The 17,326-nt window shown below is 44.3% G+C and overlaps 1 protein-coding gene across 1 annotated transcript in view; it reads right to left on the minus strand.

Annotated features, from left to right (window-relative positions):
• CUBN (cubilin) overlaps nucleotides 1-17,326 on the minus strand; it is a 311,762-nt gene that overhangs the window by 85,000 nt on the left and 209,436 nt on the right. Inside the window, 7 exon segments of the mRNA XM_021064811.1 lie at nucleotides 4,922-5,103; nucleotides 6,473-6,613; nucleotides 7,201-7,410; nucleotides 9,505-9,683; nucleotides 11,424-11,598; nucleotides 16,243-16,426; nucleotides 16,839-17,029. Of these exon segments, the coding sequence (XP_020920470.1) occupies nucleotides 4,922-5,103; nucleotides 6,473-6,613; nucleotides 7,201-7,410; nucleotides 9,505-9,683; nucleotides 11,424-11,598; nucleotides 16,243-16,426; nucleotides 16,839-17,029 (1,262 nt within the window).

A 17,326-nucleotide genomic window follows, 5' to 3' on the forward strand; every position in this document is an offset into this window, starting at 1 on the left:
CTACAAAAAGTTGTGCCAGGGAGTTCCTGTCGTGGCGCAGAGGTTAACGAATCTGACTAGGAACCATGAGGTTGCAGGTTCGGTCCCTGCCCTTGCTCAGTGGGTTAACGATCCGGCATTGCTGTGAGCTGTGGTGTAGGTGGCAGACGCGGCTGGGATCCCACACTGCTGTGGCTCTGGTGTAGGCCAGGGGCTACAGCTCCGATTCGACCCCTAGCCTGGGAACCTCCATATGCCGCGGAAGTGGCCCAAAGAAATAGCAAAAAGACAAAAAAAAAAAAAAAAAGTTGTGTCAGGAGTTCCTTGGTGGCTCAGTGGGTTAAGCGTCTGGCGTTGTCACTGCTGTGGCTTAGGTCACTGCTGTGGCATGGATGTGATCTCTGGCCTGGGAACTTCCATGTGCTCTGGGTCCAAAAATATATTTCAAAGGAAGGGAATGTGGGCATTGCATTAAAGATTCGGAAATGAAGTGATTCTCTGATGGAGCTTTAACTTCCCCAGGAGAATGGACCTGTAATATGACATCTGTAGTCTCCCCTATTTCAATAGTCAAGTCCCCACCTTGGTCACCTCCTGTGAACCTCTCAAGCTGACAGCCCCTGGCCATGCACACAGAGATCCTCAGCAAGTTTTTAGTACTACATTCTTTTTTTGAAGGGCCACACCCGCAGCATATGGAAGTTCCCAGGCTAGGGGTCTAATCGGAGCTACAGCCACCGGCCTACACCACAGCCACGGCAATGCCAGATCCAAGCCACGTCTGTGACCTACACCACAGCTCACGGCAATGCCAGACCCCTGACCCACTGAGCGAGGCCAGGGATTGAACCCGCATCCTCTGGATACTAGTCGGATTCATTTCCACTGGGCCACACCGGGAAGTCCCAGTACTACATTCTTAAATATGAATGAACAGCCAAGGGTGATCACACATTTAGGGAACCATCCAATGTAAAAGGCAGAGACAAATGGAAGTAAATAGGAAAGAGGAACCTAAAGGAAATGGACCCCCAAAGAGCCACTACAAAAAGCTTCGAAATTATGACGAAAATATTCACATATGTAGGTGAAGATATTGAATATATATGATATCGTCTGATAGTCAAAAAATGATGGTGAAATGATAATTACAGGTATGCACGTCCTCAAAAGCATAATCACCCATGCCCACGTCCTTAGGGAGCCACAAGAGCCTGTGCCTCACCGAAAAGAGGAAATTAACCAAGAAGGGGAAATGCACATATCATAAAGCCCAGCCCAGGAGTGGCAGGAAGGGACTTGCAGATTTGATGAGTCTGGGAGCTCTGGACATGGCAGCGGGAATCAGGCTGGCAGCTGATGGGCAAAGGCTCTAGGAAAGCATTGCTAAGGAAAACGAATGGAACCAATAGAGGCGTTTTATTATATAAGGCGGGGGATGTACACCCGGAGTGGAAAGAGTGTGGAAGAATTAGTGACAGATACACAGAAAACCAAAAAAAAAAAAAAAAAAACAACAAAAGTGTAAAAAGGATACAATTATGATTATTTCTCCAAAAAACAAAAGCAAATGCTACAACAGTACACGACCTGGCTTAAGTGGGAGTAGTCCCTATAACCAAAGTAATGCAAACAAAGAATGACAGTTTAAACAGCATCTCTGAGAGTATTTGGGGAGGAAGTTGGGGGTGGCGGTGGGAAGTGAACTGAACACGACCCTGTGTGCATTTGCAGTAATGGTACGGAGGTGTCTGAAGACAGCTAAATCTTTATCTTGCAAAGTTGAAAAAGAAAATCATGGACTTGGAAAATAGACTTGTGGCTGCCTGATGGGAGGGGGCGGAGTGGGAGGGATCGGGAGCTTGGGCTTATCAGACATAACTTAGAATAGATTTACAAGGAGATCCTGCTGAATAGCAATGAGAACTTTGTCTAGATACTCACGTTGCAACAGAACAAAGGGTGGGGGAAAAAAAAGTAATGTATACATGTAAGGATAACTTGATCCCCTTGCTGTACAGTGGGAAAATAAAATAAAATAAAAAAATAAATAGATAATGCTTAAGAGAGAAAAAACAGAGAAAGTGTAGAAGAGGGATATTATTTTGAAATAACAACATAAATACCAAAAGAAGTAGCTGAAAGAGTTCAAAGTGGGTGCCTTTGGCATCTATGATTCAGAGATGGGGAAATGAGAAGTAAGACATGATTCAGAATTTGTGGTTGATGCCGTAAATTTATTTTTTAGTTGAGTTCTGAAACTATGACTTTTCATATTATCCTTCCTGTAGAGCATGAGAATATTCTGCTGCTAAGATTCCAAAGGACTGGAGTTCCCATCATGGCTCAGCGGTTAAAGAAACTGACTAGCATCCATTGAGTATGTGGGTTTGATTCCTGGCCTCTCTCAGTGGGTTAGGGATCCAGTGTTGCCAAGAGCTATGGTGTAGGCCACAGACATGGCTTGGATCCCGTCTTGCTGTGGCTGTGGCTGTGGTATAGGCCGGTGGCGGCTATAGCTCTGATTCAACCCCTAGCCTGGGAACCTCCATGTGCTATGGGTGTGGCCCTAAAAAAAAAGACAAAAAAAAAAAAAAAAAAAAAAGATTGTGAAGGATTATATTTCAGTAGGACCTCAAAGGAAAAAAAAAAAAACCAAAAACTGTTAGCATAGGCATCAAAATTTAGTAATGGCTGTGTAATTCCAAGTATTTTTATATTTTTTTATTTTCTGAACTCTCCAAATAGCATTCAATAGCATCCATTATATTTATAATGAGAGAAATTGATGAAAATTAGTATACAAGTGAATTTCTGTCACTTACAACTACATAATAGTATTCACTGCCCAAGCAAAGATAAGAAAATGCTTTAAAATATGATATAGTATGAATGGTGAATTTTTTTCCCTACTTCATTCTTGTCTCTGTATTATTCATTTAACAATAGGAAAAAAAAGTCCCTTTAAAATCAGCAAGCTTAGTCCCAAATGTTCTGGCTTCTGGATAAAAGACAACATACTGGGTTCCATGATTTCCAATATCTGATAAAAGACAACATTTCAATCCTTCAGATGTTAGAACGAAGGAGTAAAATTTGAAGATTTTTGAGGCTTGAATACGATCATTTTAGGGCAATACAAAGAGAGAGTAATACAGAGATGTTCCATATTTTTTGAATTTCACTCCCCAGCAGGAGACAAGGCAACTGAAAAGAAAAGGAGCTTGTTCTTGAAAAGGATAATGATATTCCTTCTACTAATGATTCCTTCAACAACTGCTGTGTCTATTACGTGCCAGGCACTGGGGATGCAGCAGGGAACAAAACTAAGCACACGTCTCAATGGTGCCCTCCATCCTAGTCGGGGGAGCAGCCGATACACAGACAAACATATATGTGGACTGTCAGCTGGGTGTGCAGTGAAACCAAGAATGCAGGGAGAGGGCCAGACCAGGTGGGGTGGGGTCTATTTCATGCAGGGGCTCAGGGAAGGCCTCATGATCATTGGAGCAGAGCCCAGAGTGAACTGAGGCAGGCACTGGGGAGGAGCATTCCAGACAGATCCCACAGTGCATGGGAAGTTGGCTGTGGGAGCATCTCAGTACAGTCCAGGAACAGAAAGGAGGCCAGGGTAGCTGGACCCCAGTGAGCAAGCAGGGGGCGGGGGAATTGAGATGAGACGTGGGGGTAGCAGAAGGAAGGGGCGGCAGATGATACAAGGCCAGGCAGGCCTTTGTGAAGACTTGGGACTTCCATCCGAGCCAGATGAGAGCCCATCAGAGGATTTTCAAGGAGGGCAACATGGCGTGACATAGGTTTAAACTCATCGCACTGGCTGCTGTGCTGAGATGCAGAGAGACAAGAGTGGAAGTAGGAAGACCCGTTGAGAGTTATTGTAATAAATCTGAGTGGTGATGGTGCTGGATGCGGAGGTAACGAGAAGGAGTGGTGAGACAGGCTGGGACCTGGGACCCTTTGCTGCAGGGCTTGGACCTGGACAAATATCTCCTCGTGCAACAAAATACAAAGAAACCATAAGGGACTCAAAACAACTGTGTACATGGGCAGCTGAGATGAATTATGGACAAGAATATACCAAAAAAAATTTCTTTTGTGGCCTCTTATCAATTTATCTTGATTCAGGAAGGCCAAGAACCCTGGTCAGTAACAGTCAGATTCTGGTTCTTTCTTAAAGATCCAGCCACTGAGACTTGCTGGTGGATATAGTACAAGGTGTGAGGGAAAGGACCCCAGAACAGACATCAAGGCTTTGGACCTGAGCCACCAGAAGTTTGGGACAGTTATTTACTGAGATGACACAGACTTGGAAAAAGAGCAAGCTGGGAGGAGAAATATACCAATATTCATCTACGATTAATCCAGTACACGTGCACACGCATCTGGCATCCCAGTTAACAAGCGTGGGGTTCATTTGCTTTACTTGCTGGGGGAAGCTAGGAATGCTGAAGGCATAATCTCAAAGGCTGAGCTTGGCAACCCGGAGAGCAGGGAGCCACAATCTTCCAGAAGAGTCACTAGGAATGTCCAGCAGAGGAGAGCACTCACCTGCTTAACACATTTGGTGGCGGCTTGTGCTGCCACTCTGGTCCCATTTAGTGACATGTTACCCATAGGCTTAACTTTTCTCTGTTTACCCAGGTTTGCTACCTGTAATGATCAATCACTCCTAAAATGTATCCGACCTATGAGCCTGCTGTAGATGGTGACAATTAATAGTCTCTTAAAGCAGCTTCTATGTTTTATTTAATTCTTATTGTGAATGTCTATTGTGATTTCGTTCTATCGAAAACACTTAGAACTGGTGCGAGATATAGTTGCACTGGGAAGGGGGGGAATATCCCTAATTTTCTGACTATGACTTAGGGGTCAATCGGTGCCTTAAACAGTGACCATCAAGTCCCTGACTGCAGGGGACACTTACTGCCACATGCTCACTATTGCAGAATGGATGGGCTTCCAGTCTCAGGTCGTTCAAAGTCAGGGTGACCCGTCTTCCTTCCTGCACAGTGATTCTCCACTCACACATCCAGCCGTGAGGGTTGGGGTTCAAGTAGTTGGGGGCAGTAAACGTTCCTGTAGGGCCCTGGAGATCCCCACCGCACCCTGAAGGGAAAAGAAAACAAACAAGAAAACTTCCAGTCCAATCAAAAGGGCCTTCCTATAAGGAATGTTCTCAAAAGTGAAGCATCTTTTTATTGTTCCTCTAGACAAAACCATTGCCCTTATTTCTCACGTGTGCACGCGAGAATTTATGGAGATCATCTGTGTTCACCTCCTATCTGCGATATTTATTCTGCATCTCTGCTTCCATGGATGATCACTCACTGGTAGCATTTTATCATCATGGCCCAATAAATATGAGAGATCAATAAAGGCAGTAATCATAAGAATCGGGAAAAGCAGAAGGCTGAAGTAATCGTCCCATTTTGTTCAAGACAAGACCTTGATTCAGTCTTTTGTTTTTTGTCTTTTTATGGCTGCACCCATGGAATACGGAGGTTTCCAGGCTAGGGGTTGCATCAGAGCTGCAGCTGCTGGTCTACACCACAGCCACAGCAATGCCAGATCCGAGCCATATCTGTGACCTACACCACAGCTCAAGGCAACGCCGGATCCTTAACCCACTGAGCGAGGCCAGAGATTGAACCTGTGTCCTCATGGATGCTAGTCAGATTTGTTTGCACGGGGCCATGATGGGAACTCCCTCAAGACAAGACCGTGATTTCACCTGAGTTTGTAAGGGAATCTGGAATGCGGATTCGGAGTCCCTGGAGCACTGAGGACCTGGCTTCCATAAAATGAATAAAGAGCACGGCTCTCACCTCACAGCATCCAAAACTTTAGTTCCTTCCCTTTGTAGCACTGATGGAAGTTGTAAGTTTTCATTTACTGGTATGACCATTTTTTTTTTCTTTTTAAGGCCACACTTGTGGCATATGGAGGTTCCAAGGCTAGGGGTCGATTAGGAGCTGTAGCTAATGGCCTATACCACAGCCACAGCAACGTGGGATCCAAGCCATGTCTGTGAACTATACCACAGCTCACAGCAACACTGGATCATTAACCCATTGAGCGAGGCCAGGGATTGAACCCATGTCCTCATGGATATTAGTCAGGTTCATTAACCATTGAGCCACAACGGGAACTCCTGGTGTGACCATTTGATTAATGTCTGTCTCTCCACTAAACCACTAAGGTCCGAGAAGACAAAGGACGTGGTGTTTCTCTTTAGTTATTGTAACACCGGAGCAAAGAGTGTCTATCCAGTGTAGGTGCTCAACTTTATATATATATACTTATATTTATATATATGATTCTTATTATATATATATATTCATTACCTATATTTATTATATATTCATTACATATATCCATTACATATATTCATTATATATATAATATGTGTGTATATATAGATTCATTATACACACACACACACACACACATATATAAAATGAATCAAGGAACTTACCTTCCATGCTAGAGTCAAACCGTAGCCTGAATCCCGAGGCAGTGAGAAAACCATCCGTGACAAATCGGACCAAAGCAACATTGCCGGAAGTGTCTATGCTGTCAGGAACAGTATTTCCACAGTATCTGCCCAATAAATTACCTGTGAGAGTCAAATCATTAAGTAGGTATAGGTCCGGGTAATTGATTTCATTTAACCTCTACTTTAGGCGTCCTGCACGTATGAAGAGAAGTAGAAGAGAGCAGACCCTGCCCGGGGAGAAATGGTGACCTCTGTCAAGAGAAACAGTCAAACACGAAGAAAAAACGGCAAATTCAACTATAGGAAGAAGTGTAACGAAAACTACAACCAATCAGGGCCGAGGACATCAGCACAATGAGGAAGCCTTGCTCCTCTGGACGGTGAAACAAGGTGACAAGCGTTGCCCTTTCCTCTGCTTATCTCACAGGATGCCCCCCGCATGTCTGTGTATGGCCCTGGAAAGGCTCCGTGTGGGATGACGCCTTCCCTATTCAGTGCTCTCTCATTGTGCTCCTGGGGCAAGCCAAGTAATGACAACTGGGGTTTGGACACCACTGTTTTCTGGTAAGAATTGAGAGAGAGAAACGCTGGCACTGCCCAGAGCTGATGGGTCTGCACTTCTTTGCAAAAGTCTTGCCTTTCTTGGAAGTGATGACATTTCTGAGGCTGCATGAGTAGCAAAAAAACAGCAGACATATTTCACTGACCAGAGGTATGGTTTTCCCAGATCTCCACAAAGTCTCGCTCACAGCCAGATGAATTCTGAAGGTTAAAGTCTTCAAAATGGATGGTGAGATAATGTCCCGAGAGCCCCTGGAGACGCCACTCACAGAACAAGTTGTTTGCATATGGCAGTGCTGGGTAGCCGCTGCTTTCAATGACACCGCTTTGCCCCGTCACTGTTCCCCCACACTGGGCTGCAAGAAAAGAGCAGTAGTTGATTACAGATTAAAAAGCATTTTAACCAGCACATTTAAACCTTTTAGGTGCTAAGTGAATGTGCATGTACTGAAGTTTTTAAAATTCTGAAAATGTTGGAGTTCCCGTCGTGGCACAGTGGTTAACGAGTCCGACTAGAAACCATGAGGTTGTGGGTTCGATCCCTGGCCTTGCTCAGTGGGTTAAGGATCCGGCGTTGCCGTGAGCTGTGGTGTAGGTGGCAGACGCGGCTGGGATCCAGCGTTGCTGTGAGTCTGGTGTAGGCCGGCGGCTACAGCTCCGATTCGACCCCTCGCCTGGGAACCTCCATATGCCGAGGGAGCGGCCCTAGAAAAGGCAAAAAGCCAAAAAGCCAAAAAAAAAAAAAAAAAAATTCTGAAAATGTTTAGTTAGTGCCTCCCTTATGATATGAAATCTGCTATTGATGTGCAGAGAAATGATACCACAGGCCCAATCTCATGATGGGAAAGGAAAGACGGAAAGACTGCAACATCTCATTAATTCTCTGGGGACACTATGTAAATGCTATTAGTGGCATGTGGGTTTCATTCCAAGAGCTAACTGATAGATTGATAGGGCTGCCTAGTACCCTCTGTTGGCAATTCTATAGACAAAGCCCATGCTCAGCGGGAAATGATGCTGTGGTTGATTAGTCATGCCTGCCACTTCTAGTTTATCAAATACTGCAATAATGGTTTCTCGGGGCCTTGAAAATTACTATTGAATTGCTTCCTATCAGCTGGATGTGCTAGACTGAATTACTACGATCTGCCTCAGGCTATAAAACAACCTGCGATGTAGGTTAAATATTGTTACAACTAGGTTTTTCGAGTTCTGACTGTATTAAATGTATTTGGTTAGTTTTCAGACCCACTAGAGACTAAGATCTAGGTAATGGTGACCATATTGCAGCGAATCGTCAGTATGTGTTTTTATTACTCTTTTTCTTTTTTTCTTTTCTTTTCTTTTCTTTTTTTTTTGCCTTTTAGGGCCATACCCATGGCATATGGAGGTTCCCATGCTAGGGGTCCAATCGGAGCTGCAGCTGCTGGTCTACACCACAGCCACAGCAACATCAGATCCGAGCTGCGTCTGTGACCCACACCATGTTCATGGCAATGCTGGACCCTTAACCACTGAGAGAAGCCAGGGACTGTACCCAAAGCCTCATGGTTTCTAGTTGGATTTGTTTCTGCTGCACCATGATGGGAACTCCTATTTCTCATTTTTAAGGGAAGGAAATCAAAACGTTGAGTTAATGATTTGACACTAGAGATTCAGGGAAAAAACATCTCATTAACTATTAATTTGAAGAGGTCAAAGTTATTGTTATAAAAATAGTTATTTGATTACTAAAGAATTTTACTATTTAAAATAATATTATACATGTTCATGACAAGAGGAAGAAACAAGAATTTAACTGAATATGTTTTTCACTAAGAAGTTAGCGAAATATACAAAATACTCAAGTTTGCTAAAAGGAGTGTTTTAAAATAGAAATTGAAGTAAAAATTAAAATTGACATATGACTGTGGTTTTAAACATTTAGATTCCTTACTTATTTCTGTCATTAAAATAATTGCTAGAATTAGGCAGGTAGACTTCTTTTAAAATGGCATGATTTTTTAAAAGTTTTAATACAATCATTCTGTCCCTATTTTTTTTTTTTTTTTTTTTTGCACCCACAGCTTATGGAGGTTGCCAGGCTAGGGCTCGAATCGGAGCTGTAGCCGCCAGCCTTCACTACAGCCACAGCAATGCAGGATCCGAGCCGTGTCTATGACCTACACCATAGCTCACGGCAACGCTGGATCCTTAACCCACTAAGCAAGGCCAGGGATCAAACCCACAACCTCACGGTTCCCAGTTGGATTCATTTCCACTGCGCTGCGACAGGAACTCCTACTTTCTTATTGAATCTAAAAATGTGGATATTGGAGTTCCCTGGTAGCTCAGCAGGTTAAGGGTCTGGCATCGTCACTGCTGTGGTGCAGGTTTGAACTCTGGCCTATGAATTTCTGCATGCCATGGGTGTGGCCAAAATAAATAAATAAAAATAAAAATGTTGTTACCTATAGAATACTTGGCCTTGAATCCTGCATGAGTGGGGCTGTTGTCAGACCGGAATCTCAAATACATCACCTCCCCCGAGGACAACTGACTGGGCGGCAAAGATGTTCCACAAAACTTGGCAAGTACTGGTGCATTTGAATCAGCTCCATCTCGCAACTCAAGGTAACTGGATGTACAGCTAAGGTGGAAAAAAAATTCTGCTTAACTTGTGAGGTCAATTGCTTTGTCCTAGTTTGATGATAAAGACTTCACTTTCTCCAAGGGCATTATTAAATCATCATTTTTGGAGTTCCCATCATGGCTCAGTTCCCATCATGACTAGCATTCATGAGGACGCAGGTTCAATCCCTGGACTCGCTCAGTGGGTTAAGGATCTGGTGGTGCCATGACCTGTGGTGTAGGTCACAGACGTGGCTTGGCTTGGGTCTGGCATTGCTGTGGCTCTGGTGTAGGCTGGCAGCTGCAGCTCTGATTTGACCCCTAGGCTGGGAATCTCCATATGCCTTGGGTACGGCCCTAAAAAGACAAAAAAGAAAAAAAAATAGAGAGACAAAAAAATCATCATTTTTGCAGCCCTATTAACAGAACATAGTGTAGACGCTATGACAGAGACAGTGAAAGTAGTGTGTTCCTTCAAAATGCTGTATAATATTTTTCTGAATCATAATACACTCCAGTTAGCCGCTCACAAGGGCAGGCGTCACATGTACCACCTTGGAGGATATTTACTCGCCTTCCATGTTCTGTTTGTCTTACTGGAAAAGCCATGCTCAAATCAACCCCCAGGAATTTCAAAACCCAAGGATTTTGTTTCCCATGATCACACACACACATTTCACATGACAAGATGAAGTCTCTCTGAATAGCTCTGCAACCTGGGCTAATGGAGAACCTCAGCTGGAATTTTCTGTGTCCATAAAAGAGAACAAGTATTTACCCAATATTTCTTGAGAAAGTCAATCAGCCAAAAGATGCTCAGCAAGGGGGAGAGCAGCATTATATCCAGTGTCCAGAACTGATGAGCAAAAGCTCTTATGCTTAAGTTTTGCACATGCGATGCATGTATTCATGCACGTGGATATATACTCATGTTAAATGAAGAGAAAAAGGCAGATTTTTTTTTTCAGTCTATTCCTTAGTCCATTTGTGTTCACCATAGTAGGACTTACTCTCTGGTTTGGAATCTTTAAAGATTCTTATTAAACAACGAGTGGGAAATGGTACTGTTCTTGCTTTCGTCCTGTTTCTGACACCGGTGACCCCTGGTGTCACAAATTTCCACTTGTGAAACAGGTATTTTATCATTTATGACACTGAGGATGAAGCTGGGCAAATAAATAAATGTCCACCAGAGACACTCTACTTTTCCTGTGGGAGGAAGAACGGATCACATAAATCTCCTCCCGCGTCCTCCGTGTCTCTTGGAGGAGGATGTGCACCGGGTCATGAGGCACAGTGTCTGTTTATATCATCTGCTCAGCTGACGTGGGGGTGGCTGCAGGCAAGGTTTTCAGGCTCAAGGCCTTAAAAATGAGACGTTCCCATTGTGGCTCAGCGGTAACGAACTCGACGAGTATCCCTGAGGATGCAGGTTTGATCCTTGGCCCCACTCAGTGGGTTAAGGATCCACCGGTGCCGTGAGCTGTGGTGTAGGTCACAGATGCGGCTTGGATCTGGTGTTGCTATGGCTGTGGTGTAGGCCGGCAGCTGCAGCTCCAATTGGACCCCTAGCCTGGGAACCTCCATATGCCTCAGGTGCGGCCCTAAAAAGACCACTGCTGAAAAAAATGTCCTTTCCCCATCCTTAGATTTTCTTTGCCGTATATGCTGCTGCAAAAAGAAGGAAACTGTTCTGAGACGCAACAGCCAAAAAAATTCTCCTCCCGGGTAGGAGAAGAATTAAACGGAGGTGACTTACTTGGGTGTTATTTCGATACTGAATTGATCTTCAAACTCCAGTCTTATGGGCCTTCCAGAAGGGGCTGCTATAACCCAAATGCAGTCGGCATGCTGGGGATAGTTGTCAGGGTGGTTGGGGGAGGCCACGTAACCTGATGAATCTGCATCATGGATGTAAATGTTGCCCCCACAGGCTGTCGGGAAACACAGTCACATTAATCTCTGGTCTGGAGGAAGAGGACACAGGTAACTGCCACCTGCATTGTGAAAAGTCTCTTCATCTGTATTTCCGATCTCAGTTTCCTTTCATCTGGAATCATCCTCCTTTTCTTTGGAAGCAAACACAATCTGAATTTGCTATCAAAGGAGCTACCACATGTGTCACTTTCTATTTATTTTTTTATTAAAGTAGAGTTGATTTACAATGTATGGTCAATTTCTGCTACACAGCAAAGTGACCCAGTCATACACAGATATACATTCTTTTTCTCATATTATCTTCCATCATGTTCTATCCCAAGAGATGGGATAGAGTTCCCTGTGCTGTACAGCAAGACCTCACTGTGTATTCATTTAAAATGGAATAGTTTGCATCCACTAACCCCAAACTCCCTGTCCATCCCTCTCCTTCCTCCCCCACTTAGCAAGCACAAGTCTGTTCTCCATGTCTGTGGGAATTTAATTTGCCAAATCATATATTCTCATTGGCAATGTCACTCATTCTTAAAGCTAAGGAAATGATTATGGCACACGGTGTGTGCAGTAGGACATCATGGAAGCACCACCAGACATCCTTCACTTCGATAAACATGCAAACACACCAGCACTTATAACCTCTCCTTGACCCTTCAGGTCAATAGAATGATGCCTAAAAGACTAAGCAGATAGACATTTGTACAGCTCTGTAGGCATTCACGCCTATGTTCCACTGGGATCTAGATGCATTTGAAGAGTAAGAGATGAATGGCATGAGAGATTTTATGAGTCAGTTTTTTCAAGAATAAATGAGCTTTTAGTACTTTTTCTAAAAAAACCAAACTGTTATGTGAAAATACTTTCCTTTTATCACTGTAATTGTAATGTATACATGTAAGGATAACCTGACCCCCTTGCTGTACAGTGGGAAAATAAAATTAAAAAAAAAAAAAAAAAAGAAAATACTTTCCTTTTATCAATAAACATTTTTTTTTTTTTTTTTTTTTTTTTTTTGGCCATCTCAGCAAACAAACCAAGGGAGAATAATCTGGGTACTTAAAATGCCAGTGAAATTATCCTGTTCCATAACTTACCTCCCAGACACCAGATCTGTTAAATTCTACCGACACTTATTTCCACTGGCATGCAGCCACTTATGATCACATCCTGAATTGTGACAAAACCCAGAACTCCCTCATCTCTGAAACACTAGACTGCGATTTCCTTTGACGGCCTTTAACTCCCTCGCTCCTGGTCTTTCTTACAGACGCTCCTTGCAAAATCCCAATTCCGAGGCTGTATTCCATTCACGCCATTCGTGGACATTGATGCCACGGCAGATACGTGTTCTCCACTCTCAACACCACCCAGCAATACCCCCATTTTATCACAAAGATAACAACCGTTTTCGAAACCTGACTCTATTCCCCAAACCCTCCCTTCTCCTCCTTCCCTCTCTTGGCTCAGCACAGAGTTTTCATTTAGAAAGTTGAATGAGACGAGAACGCCCTCAATTTTTTACTCCCTATTTGTCACCATCCTTAACAAATTCAGCTCCATTCCGACTGGTCTTTATTTTTCCCTGTACACTCTCTGCCTGTATCTCTGGGTTGGTCTCCCAGTTCATCTGTCTCCTCAGGGACCCTGCTCTGTTTAACCCCTCCTTTTATCCTGTGCTTTTTCTCTCCCTCCTTCCCTCCCTCTGTGTCCTCCCCCAACGTCCCCCCATTTTCCCATCCCCCCCTTTCCTCCGTGGTCCTCTGATTTTTCCACGTATCACAAGCTCATCATTTATAGCCACTTTCTTTACATCCTCACTACCCTCTTTCCACATCTCTCTTCACTTTTTTTGGTCTTTTTGTCTTTTGGGGGCCATTCCCACGGCATATGGAGGTTCCCAGGCTAGGGGTCTAATTGGAGCCGTAGCTGCTGGCCTACGCCAGAGCCACAGCAATGCCAGATTCGAGCTTCGCCTGCAACCTATACCACAGCTCACAGCAATGCCAGATCCTCAACTCACTGAACAAGGCTAGGGATTGAACACACGTCCTTATGGATGCCAGACGGGTTCGTCAACTGCTGAGGCATGACAGGAACTCCTTTCCCTTCACTTTTGAACCCTCTGAAGGCATTCTTGTCATGGGGCCTGTTGTCTCACAGTTACTTCTCCAAGGATCTTTTTTCTTTTTCTTTTTTTGTCTTTTTGCCATTTCTAGGGCTGCTCCCGCGGCATATGGAGGTTCCAAGGCTAGGGGTCAAATCAGGGCTGTAGTCACCGGCCTACACCAGAGCCACAGCAACTCGGGATCCGAGCCACATCTGCAACCTACACCACAGCTCACGGCAATGCCAGATCCTTAACCCACTGAGCAAGGCCAGGGATCGAACCCACAACCTCATGGTTCCTAGTCGGATTCGTTAACCACTGAGCCATGACAGGAACTCCACTTCTCCAAGGATCTTTTAAATCATTGTTCTATATCCACAGCAGTCAACCTGCTTGGCCACATCTTCCTTCTCTAATTGCTGGCCCTGCGCTTCGTGGACAGTAAGCTCTCTCCCCTTCCTAGCTCTTCACCATTCCCCTCAGGCACTTGGGTGCCTCTTTCCAGGCCTCTCCTGGCATCACTGGAGATGCCCAGGGACTCCCTGATCTTCGCAATCTAAACTCTTTTGTGGTTCCTGTCATCCACCCTTGTGCCTTAACTCACAACCTGTCACATCTTTCCTCCTCTGGTTCACGAATCTCTATCTGCCTCTGTCCCCTGGGTGCCTTCTCTGATCCACAGCTTCAAATAGCCCCTCCCTCCTCAACATGTCCCCATCCTGCCTCTGCCTGTGTGTCACCATCTCCACACTGAGCTCTGTGACAGACTGGGTGCTTTGCACAGGGTGAAGCACTTGTCAAATATTTGATTCATTATTTGGTAAGCCGATTATCCAGGTGATTTTTAAAAAAGCATCGAGCACAGCTACACTGGACCTCTCCAGCAACATCATTCAGAGACTGCAAGCCAGGCGTGTCCAACACGGACCTCTTTATCCACCCGCCGTCCAAGTCCATGCGTGAGCAGACAGAAATCCCAACCAACCACAGCGACGGACAGCCTTTGGAGAGTGGTGGTAGAGAACCAGGCCAACCTGATGCCCAAAACTGTTCAGTGAATAACACAGGTTAAGAGTCGAGAGACAGGAGTGGCCTAGAAGCAGACGTGGTGGAAAGACAGACGGGGAAGCAGAAGGCTGACGGTAGTAAGTTGGGAGAAACAAGAGTGATGGTATCGCAATGGGTTTTGAAATCAAAAGCCTTTTAAGTCTAATATGAAGGCAGAAAGACTGGGGAAAGGTAATGGCCACACCATTCATGCATGAATAGAGGGTCCACAAAGCAATAAAAGAGTTACAGAGTTTGCAAGTAGACCCTTTGTGTATATGGATTCTCACTAAATGTCGATACTGCAAGACTGAATCTCTCTGGGTAAAGATGGAGAAGCAGAGTTCTGTGCAGCGGGCTAGAATCTACAGTGGACACAAGGCACTGACGCCCTGTATAGACTCAGTCCCGGGTGAAGTCCTGCACACTCACAGCTCAGCAGCAAAGCTCAGCATGGAGGTGGGGAGGGACGAGAAACTCGCCACCTGCAGAGAACAGTGCTGGTGTCACCAAACTGCCTTGTCCAAGGCTCCTCCCAAACACTAGTGCTACGGGCGTTAGAAAGGGATGACAGTGGCTCCCCTGCAGTCGTGGAATCTGCTCAAGGTCTTAGATGATTTTCTGTGTCAGCCGGTGGAAATGATTTCCTCTCCTTTCCCCAAGTGAGGACATTCTGCTGACGTTTTAAATTCTCAGCTTCTAGAGAACGTGCAATAAGACATATGGCCTCATTTAGCTGAATATGTCTTTTGAAACATGTTCAGGAAGCTGAGATTGAGGACATAGGCTTAGCCTGAAGTCTAAATTATCTAATTTTAAGAGGACAAAGCTTTACCCTCTACTGACAGCCCTCCTTCCCTTTTTGGAAGCGAGGCTTGTTTACTTATCCAATTAAACATTATGGAAAAATACATGTCACAAAAATCAAATTCATTACAGTGAAATGAAGTACGATTTCAATCAAGCATAACTAAGTAAAGGTAATTAAGGAGATTACTATGCTAATATATAATTAAATGGGCAATAATAGAACCCAGAGGATTATGTGTTCATTTAAAAAGAAGCATACAAATGATTACAAGACAATGTAATTACTGTTCTTACAATGTTTCCATAACTGAATGTAACTTATAATTAGACAAATTTTATAATGGAAAAGTCTAAGGAATTTCAGGGGTTCACTAAGATCATTACACTCATGGAAAAGTTCACTTTGTTCATTTTCTTGATAGGTGGCCTTGGAAAAAGCTTAACCTCATCTTACTCATCTGTGGAATGGGAATAATGATATCTTCCTTAAAAAGGAGTCATGATGAGATATCACATGTAGCAAACTGAAAGTAAGTGCCTGATAATAGGAAGCTGTTCTTACTGATATTATTATCCTTAGTTCAGAAACAAATATTTTTTTTCCTCAAATCTACTTAAACCAGGAAAAGCGAGCACTTGCAGGAAATGTACAGACGTTCTTCTCAGTGAAAATACTTACCTAAACTCTTTGCCTCATATGTGATCTTAAATCCTTGCCCTTCGTTGCTATTATCAGAGATAAACTGAACAAACAGTTCATTGTCTGAGGTGAACAGAGTGGACGAAGGGCGACTGCCACAGAAACGACCATTGCCTCCGTGGGGCCCCAAGGGTGGAGAATAGATATCAGGTCCATTTTTCAGCTGGAAAGACAAAATTGCATACCCTGCTTCAGCTGGATGAAGATGAGGTATAAAAGTTGTATCAATTTACATCTCAAGAGGAAAAAAAAATCCTTATTTCATTTTCTTTTCTTTTCTTTTTTTGTCTGGCGGCACATGGAAGTCCCCAGGCTAGGGGTTGAATTGGAGCTGGAGTTATAGCTGCCGGCCACAGCCACAGCCACAGCCATGCCAGATCCAAGCCTTGTTTGTGATCTATTCCATAGTTCATTGCAATGCCAGATCCTTAACCCACTGAGCGAGGCCAGGGATCGAACCTGTGTCCTCATGGATACTTCGGGTTTGTTACTTCTGAGCCATGATGGGAACTCCCTTGTTTTCTGAATGAAGTGTTCAGAGGAAATAATTAGAGAAAGCAGCAAAGCTGACCTACCACCAGATAATCCCCTTGGTTGCAAAAGGCATCTCTATTTGACACCTGGAAGGGCTGTTCAAAATGGACAGCGATGCTCAGACCCTGCTGGACCTGGACGTGCCAAGAGCAGTTGAGGTTGGAAGTGTAGGCTTCTGGATACCCGGGCGACGTGATGATTCCTCTGTCTGCGTGCAAGTAGCCACCACAACCTTTCCAAAAAGAGACAAAGATCGCATATTTCAATCATGCTCACAACTGGACGCGTACGCCTTTCCGGCTATTCCCGAGACTTTGTCAGAGGGTAGGCAATAGAAACATCTGAAACTCACTGGGGGCCAAGGTATTGGAACCAATTAGCACAACTGGCATGGATGGAGCGTACACTCCTGGGTACTCATTTTGGTTTGGTTACCAAGATGGGGAGACAGAAGTAAGCCATAGAGACAAGCACTTACTTTCATGAAGCTTCCTTTATAGGTGAGTAAGACACACACAGTAAGCACATA

The sequence above is a fragment of the Sus scrofa genome, chromosome 10 (assembly GCF_000003025.6).
Source record: "Sus scrofa isolate TJ Tabasco breed Duroc chromosome 10, Sscrofa11.1, whole genome shotgun sequence".
Lineage (NCBI taxonomy): Eukaryota > Metazoa > Chordata > Mammalia > Artiodactyla > Suidae > Sus > Sus scrofa.